We start from the raw sequence: 9,878 nt of genomic DNA on the forward strand, positions 1-9,878 counted from the left end.
GAACTTGCACGCGGAAAAGTGCACTCCAACACGAACAAGCGTCGTCCGCCAAAAAAGAAAAACAGTAAGCCAACTTTCTATTATTTCAAGAAAAGGTCACGATGGGGTACGTTTACAATGCAGAATCAGAAGCGCTGCAAACGATGTCATCCACGGACAACCTGTGAACAACACGACTCGCTACATCATCATAACGCTCCAGCATCTCAATCAGGCCTTCGTATAGTAAGACCAAGGGAGGAACGACGACCCCCTAAAGATTGCAGCCCGTCTTGAATCCCCCCACGAGCAGCGCTGCGATGGCACCCCGACGAGCACCTAGACCAATAGTGCTCCGAACACAACGTGGGACGTTGTTTACGCGCTCCACCAGAGAAGAGCCACGCGCCCCGACAAAATCTAGAGCCCGACCCAAATGGCATCGCAGCTCCATAAGCTCGACCTTCAAGGCTATTAGAAGAAAATGCAATCAGGGCCAGGACAACACCAAGGGTTTGACGAAGTAAGAGGAAAGTGTCTTACCCATCACACGATCATTAAACTTGACAAGATGAGACTGGAGCAGCTCCACCTCGACCTCGGTAGCCCTTGGCGCTGCACGAGTGACTCCACGGCTCTCCCAAGAGCCTGAGGAGGGAGGGGGCCACTGCTCCACCCACAATGAGCCAACAGATGACCTCTCGATGAACCCCAATTGAAGCTGGGATTTAGAGACAGAAAACCTGAAAGGAATGACTAGCTAACACTCGTGTAAAGCTCACCTTAAGTAGAATCAAGCCACGTCCGAGGACGGCGCACCTTGCGAAGAGGCGGGCGTCGTAGCTACTCGAAAGGTGAAGATACGAACAATGCCCGACCCGAGAAAAAGAGAAGCCCTCACAGGGAGACACTCCCGCGGGGGCTGAGGGCTACTATCGGGGGAATGACCCTTAGTCCTCGAGACCCACCGGTCAGAGAGTGCGCTGATGAAAGGAGCCCCTAATTGTTTGGGCCCGTTAGTCAGTTGGGGAAAACAGATACGGACCCTGAAAGGACGCACCCCGGTCAAACCCCGCGACATTAAGCCCAGGGTCGGGCGTGGCAAAACCTGACAAGGGAGGCCGATCGTGTCGGAAGGGAACCACTCGAGTGGATCCCGCTCATGGCCCTAGACTAACTCGCCATAAGTAACTGACCGCACTTAACCCGAGCCACAGTGCGACGCCAGTCCGCTTCCCACTCATGATCTACGAGCACCTCGGGCCGCATAGAACTCATGACTTACGAAGCCCTTGGATTGCGGTTGATTAATGGCCCACACACCCCTCGGTCTATGGCACACATATGGCCTATCGGGCTAGGCCTTAGTACGCACACCTCCCACGGGGGGCTACACGATGGGCTGCGCCGAACCCTAGTCTACGGAGGACAGGGGTCGACATAGCCATAATGATGACGCCTGGGACCATCGCCGCCCCCACCTCATCCGCCACAGTAAATATGAGACAACCAGACAGCCCTGGGCCCCACGAGTACGCGTGGCTCCACCTAGGGTAAAACATTGGTTTTACCCTTGCCTTGTGACTCCTTCTCAGGTAGCCACCACTGGCCGACCCTCTCCCAGCCTATAAAAAGGAGAGGCTAACCTCATGGCAAGGGGATCGAGAGAAGAGAGCTTGGGCAACCAGACGCCTTCAGACAGACACGAACCCACAAGGACGAACAGAAGGAGGAGGAGCGTCGACGAGGGCCAAGAGGCCGGAGCCCCACCAAGCCAAGGCTTAGCTAGGTCACCACCCAACTAGCTAGGTCACCACCCAACAGCTTCTAAGTTTCACTTCCTCCCCGATAAAGAGACTTGAGAGCCTCTCCTCCCTCTCTCAACCGCTTGTAGCTCCTACTACAAGTTTGATCATCAATGGTGTCGGTAGCGCAAGCCATCTACGATTGTAATTAGAGACAATCTGTCCAAACCAGTATAAACCTTGTGCCCTCCGTGTATACCCTCCGGAGCCTATAACACATACAATAAATTTACTTGTCAGAGCGAGGTACGAACACCGACAATTATTTAGTAGTGTCTAAAAATTAGCAAGGCCTTAGCAAGATTGTTTGTGAAAAATAAACATGCAAAATCTTAATGGTTTGTTCGGTTAGGAGTGGATTAAGTGAGATTAGATTGGATTAAATCCTCTTCTATATAAATTTTAATCTATCTCTAACTGAACAGACCCTAAATAGTTGTAGAAAGAATAAGTAATGACTAATGAGAAAGCATAATGACATGCGCTAGAGAGAACAGCCGGAAGATAAGCGCAAAAGACTTGTGATTTCTATTTTCAAGGCGCTTGGAAAACTGGAGGAGGCCCATCTTGCTCTACACGGACCGGTAAAAAATGGTGGCCTGGCTTTGTTCGGCCGAGCTACTTGCGATCGGTAATGGACTAATGGTAAGGGGATCACGTCAAGAGCATCCAAGAGAATTACAAAAAAATGACGTAGTTTTGGGAGCATCGTAAATAGTCTTAGGAGTTTTTCCCCTTCTATCTCCAACAATTGACTAAAATAGGATGAAAAATATAAAATGTGCCGGTGGATGTGGAACCCAATTTGGAATTTTTGTGTAGCGGCCTACGAAACTAGGTGGCATGTGATTTCTTGGGTGACGTATTTGGTGCCTTACCAGCTGTGAGCGATGGCGTCTGTCTTCTACGTTAATAGTCAGTTGCACGTGCTTTTGCTACGTTTTTTTATATATCATATAAATAGGTACTACGATATTTATCTAAATATAATTATTGTTTATTTCTAAACATTAATGTACGGGTGGTGGTCCGGTGGTTAGTCTCAATTTTTTGGAGCATTGAGCTTTGCCAGCGCCAACTGTAACGACATTGTCTTCTTTTTAATTTGCCCGTCGTCATTTTGGTTGGAGGCAATGCAGCACGGCGAGATGGTGGCACCGTTGTCACTGTATGACGATGGGTGGCCGGGTGGAGGAGAAGTTGCAATGGGGATGACCGGCGACGGAGAACTGGTGATGGGGCGACCAGGTGGAACACATGTTGGGTGGATGAGAAAGAAATAGCGTGATGAGTCGTTGGGAGACAGATAGGTCGGTAGTGATTTTTTTGGGCAACTAAAATGTTTACTGTTTGTAGCTACAAATTAGGGAGGTTTGGAGCTATGAAAAGATGAGAAATGTTTAAGAGACCTATTGGAGGTTTCATTTCACTTTTTTTTTTCTTCAAAAATTTCAGTTTAAGGCAGATTTTAAGGGATATTTTGGAGATGCTCTCACTAACGAACACCTGAGTGAGCTGACGGACCTCGACCACGCCACACGACAATGGTTATGAAGGGAAGTTATTATAGCCGAATGATGCAATAAGTTACAAATTTATGGTAGTAGCCTTGAAACACCTCACATCGACAAAGGCCCTATATAGCCTTCTCGGAAAACAATCTCTATCAATTGTTGCATGTTCCTACTACTCTTTACTGGGTTATAGTCAAGAAGATTCTACAATATCTAAAATTAAGTTCAAATGTCGGGTCAAAGCTATTCAAATCGTCCTCTTTGACAGTTAGTGCATATTCAAATACAAATTGGACGAAGATCCAAAGGAGGTTTTGTTGTGTTTTGGCCTCCAATATCATCTCTTAAAGTACAAGAAAATAGGCCACTATACCGAGATCAAGTAACGAAGCAGACTACAAGGCTTTGACACGTGTGGATTTAGAACCTATCAAAGGAGCTAAAGATTGAAAGTCCAAAGATAGTATATGCGTGGTGTGATAATACAAGAGCAAAATATTAATATTCCAATCGTGTGTTTCATATCAGAACTAAACATATGGAGGCTTGTTATCAGTTTATGAAATAGTTACAAAAAACTTCATGAAATTGATATTGTGTCTACTATATAAAGATTAGGTTGCAGATAACTTGACCAAACTCTTTCTGTGCATCAGCTAAAAAAATTTATGTAGAATCTCAACTCAGCAAGTTGTGACTAAGAGAACCGGGTAAGATACATGTTTAGATCATTTTTTATACGGTGGATTTTTTGAGTCATAGATAACTTTTATAATAATCTCTACTATCAATTAAAGCAAAACTGTAGACCATCTCCTTGCCCCCGCCTCCACGAAACCTCCACGACATCCACGCCGACTCCGCACCGGGGATGCCCAGCTGGGCTACCGCTTCGAGCTGGTGCCCGACCACAACAGCAACATCACGGACTCGGCCGTGTGCGTGGCCGAGTCTAGCGTCCCGGCGGTCCGCGGTGGGCAGTTCGCCATCGATCTTACCACGGCCGGATCCCCCGGGCGGGGCAGCAGCGAGTTGGGCCACGCGCTCTGGCCCCCGGGCGGCTTCGTGATGTCGGCCGCCGTGCAGGAGGAGGGCCGGCGCGGCAGGCCCTCCGTGGGGATCAGCGTGGCGCACTTCGGGTGCGCCGAGGACGCCGCCGCGTTCGTCGCTCTGGCAGCCGCCGTCGACCTCAGCATGGACGTGTGTCGGCTCTTCTCCTGCAAGCTGCGCCGAGAGCTGTCGGCGTGAACGGCGAGGGGGGAGGGAGATTGGGTGGTGATCGGACGAACTTGTTTTCGTTGTTTGTCTGTAATTCCGCTGAGTACTGGTGTGTTGTTCGTCTTCTACGTGCCTTTTGTAGCCTAGAAGAAGCCATAAAACTGGGGTCTGGGGTGAGCGAGGCGAGATGGTGTTGTTGGGTGTTTTTTGGATTCCCAGCCTCTCCGCATCGTGCTCGACTGTTGTGTTGTTTCTCCAAATGCTCGACTGTTGTGTGTTTTCTGATTTGTTTCCTTGGGTGCTACTGCTCTACACCAGTTGCTCAATAAATAGCGGAACAAAGCGTTGTTTGACGCTCTAGAGAAGGTTAAATCCGGTAAATTTAGCTGCATCACTTTCTACTACAAAACTTCAGTCACTGTTGTCACGTAGGTGAAGTTAAATTTGACGCATTTTTTTTATTTCCCTGTGCATGACAGAGCTGATGACCATGGGGTATATTACTGTCGTTGACCATGACGGGAAGGTGCATAGCACACATATGCATCCTGAAGGCAGCCTCAAACGCCATGATGCCATGTCGTCAGCCTAGCCGCTCGGTGGTAGGGGTGGGCACTTTTTTACCATAAACCGAAAACCGAACCGAACCGAACCGAAATTTCGGTTTTTTCGGTAGTTCGGTTCGGTTTCGGTTTTTGTATCTCAGAAGTTCGGTTTTCGGTATCGTAATCGGTTTTCGCCGTATACCGAACCGAAATACCAAAAAAACCGAATACCAAACTTTATCAATTCTAAAATTTGACTTTTCGATTATGTGAACTAAATGTGTGAAGCAATTAAATTGTTATTCACTTATTTATATGTGATGTATGATGTATCTTTAAATATTTGTACTTATATAATTTTTACTTTTTAAAATTATGTGTAATCTATCATATAAACTTGTTGTATGTGTTGTCTTGAGTATAAGTTCGGTATTCGGTGTTTACCGAAAAACCGAAGTAAAAAACCGAAACCAAAGTTCTCGGTTTTCATTTTCTAGAAAACCGATTGGTTTCTAATATCTAGAAAGCCAAAGTTTTTTAAAACCGAAAAACCGAACCGAAATTTCAAAAAAAAACCGAATGCCCAGCCCTACTCGGTGGCGGAAGAGCCCAAGGGCCATGGTCAACGACACCTGTCTAAAGATTTGGCCAACCTTTTTCCTGCCCTAAAGTGAGTGACATAAGCTGCACTTGTAGCTTAGCGTCATGGCATGATTTGTCTTATGTAAAACCAAATGTATGAACTGTAAGGGTAAACATGAAGTCTATTATTTTATTGTCCTGATTTGGCTTCATCTGAGGAGAGTCGCCAGACAATTTTAGACGACATTGTTCATGTGTGCTAATCCAATGTCCAAATGATTGTGACAGGGCACGGTGGTCGACGACATGCATCAGCTGCACATTTTCTTCTTCTTGGGCATCTTCCATGTTGTAGTTTAAAGTGATCTATGTTTTGTTGCCTTCAGCATAAAACATCATATCATTTTTATTGTTTTTAGATTGTCGAATTATTGCATATATTCCATTTAAATAAGGTTTCAATATGTGATATATAGAAGCGATACCAACACATGGGCACATAACTATTGATGAATAAGACACCAACGAGAGATCGAAGTCGGCTTAGTAGAGGAGGCAAAGGAGTACCTTCGAACAACCCTCGTTGCTGTTTTTTTGTCTCCTTTCCGTCCTACCACCCCCATGTATTTATAATAATATTATATATTTATATCGTCAATATAATATTAATGTTACGGTGATATTTGGTCATATTGATTTTGCATATTATAGTGATGCTTGTCGTTTCGTATATATGTTTTATACTATTTTTTACTTTCGTGCCAACACACTAACACCTATCTAGTATGTATTAATTTAATAGTGCCAATTATATATTATATTATATAAAAAGTTTAACCCTACAAAACACTGTTCGTGTAAAATGATATAAAGCTTTTAAACGCCGCTAATTTTTAACAGAAGTTCAAGCTACCAAATTATGCAAACAACCAGCCTCTGCATGGCGTGGCGATCGGTCCATGCATGAGCCGCGGCCGGCGCGACGGCCGACGGCGACACGTACGGGCCAGGCGACGCCAGCAGTCCAGCCCTCACGTAGGCAGGAGGCATGCCGTATGGCAGGCAGGTAGTGACTGTTAAGAATTAATTCAACGGTGATCTCATCTTTATGAAAAGACACCCGTTCAGGAAAAGGTACAACCGTTCGTCGCCAGGATGCATGAAGCAAAGGACTCCGGGAAATAGAGATAGTTAGTGATTAGGTGTCTGTTAGAAAAGGTGTCTGTTAGTGAAAAGTTGTAACTCTTTCTCTCTCTCTCTGTAATCCACGAAGGGGTACAAAGACACCCCTTCACTGTGTATAAATATGTACTAGATCAATGGAAAGGGACTACGAGTTCTCATTCTCCCTTCACACAACCGTTTACTTTTAACACGTTATCAGCACATAGACTCAGACACTGAGTTTTGGACAGAGGAAACATCGTGGAATACAAGAACAGAAGAACAGAAGAACGCGAAGAAAGGAAAAACATCGCAGAATACAAGAACAGAAGAACGCGAAGAAAACTGTAAGTACAATGCCACTGATTACTCTTCGTCGCGTCGTTCAGGCGATCCGCCGTGCCGTCATCAGGGAGTTCCTCCGCGCATACCGTGAAGGAATCCTCGACGACAATCGGATTGGCTTTGCCATTCACAGGGTAATGGTGAATCTGGTTAACACCGGTGCCACCGGTGTCTGGATTCCAAATCGCCGCAGTCATAATCGCAGTTCATCTCGTCGTCGTCGAGCACCACCAGTGGTGGTTCCCCCTCCACCGCCGGCGACAGCAACGTCCACACAAGTACCTGCATCAGTGTTTCAAATGGGAGAGACTTACCCGCACGGTTACTGTCCATTCCACGGATTCGGACCATGTGCTCTGCGCGACGCCGGCGTGCTGGAGGCTACTCTCACCGCTGCCCGCCAGTACTACAACTCTCAAGCGCAACCTGATGCAGTTCCCATGGAGGAGATGCTCGCCACGGTCGCGGCTCCAAACCTTTACTCACCGACACCGGAGGTGGAACCTACTGCACCGCGTTGGAGACCACCAACACCGGCACCGCCAGGTTTCGGTCGTCCTCCAACCAGAGCAGCAAGAACAGGGTGTCCACCCTTCTTCAACGACGACGAGGTCATACCACCGCCACCATCCGTGGTCCCGATGCCATCCCCTGCCTTGATTGAACGCAGCCGAGGTGCACAAATCGGACTGTGGGCGAACCTCAACTCCGTCAAAGTCGAATCCCCAAACTCTGACGGCGCCAGTGCATCTGGTTTCCTCTTCTCTGATGAGGAGAGGGAGGATTCTCTGTCCTAAAAAAAACAGAGGAAGAAGGGGAGGACAGGGGGGATTGTGTAACACCCACTTTGTAATTGCTAGGAATATTACCAGTAGAGGAACAACTTCTCTTTATGTGAGTTTGATCTTTATGCATCATCATATGTGAACACCATGTCCAAAAACAATTAATAAAGAAAGATGCTACTAAATCATTGCATCATGCTGAATATTTTATTTGTGTGTGCATTCTTGTGACAATATCATAATAATGCAAAAAAAGAAATAGGTGAATATCCAAATGGGGATTTAAATCCTAAATAATCCTAGAATTAAGAAAAGAGAGAAGGAGGAGGATTATACAAAATAGAGGAAAATAAATGTATGAAAGAATATATTTTGTCCCCACTAATATTTTAATTTAAGAACTTAACTCAGTTAAGAAGCTCACAAACAAGTTTGAATTCAAATTAGTATTAAAATTTGAATTTGTGAAAGAAGGGAGAAAGAAGAAAATATAAAAGAAAAAGGAAAAGGAATACTATACCTGATGGGCCGCCAACCTGGAATTCGGCCCACTATCTATTCTGACCCGCGCGCCCACCAGGCATCACGACGCCGACAACAAGGGCCCACCCGTCAGCCAAACTCCGCGCGCGTAGCTCCTCTGTTGCGCTGACAGCTTGGACCCAGTGGTCGGTCACCCTGGGATCGGTAACAGCTCGCGCGAGATCCATGGCGGGGAGCGCGCACCGATCGGGCGAAGCTCGGACCCCGTCCAACCACCCTAGCCCTCGATCCAACCCCGGTCGACCACATAAAGCTCCTTCTCCCACCGGTCCGCGCAACTCGTCGCCCATATCGTGTGCCACCATCGCCGTGAGCAGAGAGAAGAGAGAGTGACCCGCCGCAGGCGAATCCGGGCGTGCCGACGACCGTGCTCGGGGTAAGGAACCCAGGGGCTCCTTTCGGACGTGTTGAAGGTGGCCGCAACCGAATTTCAGAAGACAAGCCACCGACGGCACCGGAATTTGTCGCCATCGACTCAACACCGCCGCAGACTCGCAATCCGTCGTGGTCAGCTCGGTGTCCACCACCATCCTCGGTGAGTTCTCCTTCCCATGTTTCGCTTGAATCTCTAGCACGTTTAGAGTAGCTCGGAATTGGCCTAGGTGCGTTAGTTCGCGTGGCCACTGCCGATGGCATGGGCGCCGCCGCGGCACGCCGGGGGCCGGGTCCTACACTCGACCTCAGCCAAAATTAGTTGTAGCATTGAGTTCTGGGAGTCGTCAATTGTACGTGGGATGAGTGAATCGGGTTATGGCGTTCGTACTGGCCGGATTCGGGATCTCCGGCGGGCGGACCGCCGTGAACGGGCGCGCGCCGCCGTGCTCCTCCATCGGAGGTAGGAGATGGCCTTTGGTCCGTTGGATCGTGAACAGAGGGCTACGATTAGATCGGGTGTACCGCTTTGGTGCGTGAAATCGGGACCGTTAGATCGCGATCGGGTGGTGCAGGTGAGATCGGAGCGCATTAAATCCACACCGTCGAATCTGGATCCTGTGCCCCTGATTGCTTACCGATTCGCAGCGTGCTTATCTAATCTGGGCCGTTCGGATCTAATCCAACGGCCGAGACTCGCCCGTACCCCTTCGCGGGTCAACTTTTCCAAAGAGACCCTCACCTCTTTGGAAATCAACCCGCAGTCCATTGGCCACTGTTCACTGAGTCTAGAATTTTATTCGCGCAGACCCCTGCACTTCTCAGTATTTGACGCCCAGTCCAGTGATCGTTTTAATTGAATAAATAAAATAGAAGATAGATTTTTAATATGAAAATAATTGCTAGAACTTTGATAATTCATAGAAAATTCATATGAGCTCCAAATTGGTCCATTCCAGTTCCTAAATTTTTGTAATAATATTGTCTGCGCATTTGTGCCTCTGTTTTGGCATGAAAGGCTCATTT

General features: G+C 47.4%; 1 protein-coding gene across 1 annotated transcript in view; it reads left to right on the forward strand.

The window, feature by feature from the left end:
- LOC103651713 (uncharacterized) overlaps positions 1 to 4,695 on the forward strand; it is a 30,690-nt gene extending 25,995 nt beyond the window's left edge. The window contains exon 2 of the mRNA XM_008677416.2: positions 4,096 to 4,695. Within this exon, the coding sequence (XP_008675638.1) occupies positions 4,096 to 4,546 (451 nt within the window). The 3' untranslated portion in view covers positions 4,547 to 4,695. The remainder of the gene's footprint in view (positions 1 to 4,095) is intronic.
- The last annotated feature ends 5,183 nt before the right edge of the window (positions 4,696 to 9,878 follow it).

The sequence above is a fragment of the Zea mays genome, chromosome 3 (genome assembly GCF_902167145.1).
Source record: "Zea mays cultivar B73 chromosome 3, Zm-B73-REFERENCE-NAM-5.0, whole genome shotgun sequence".
NCBI classification, from domain to species: domain Eukaryota; kingdom Viridiplantae; phylum Streptophyta; class Magnoliopsida; order Poales; family Poaceae; genus Zea; species Zea mays.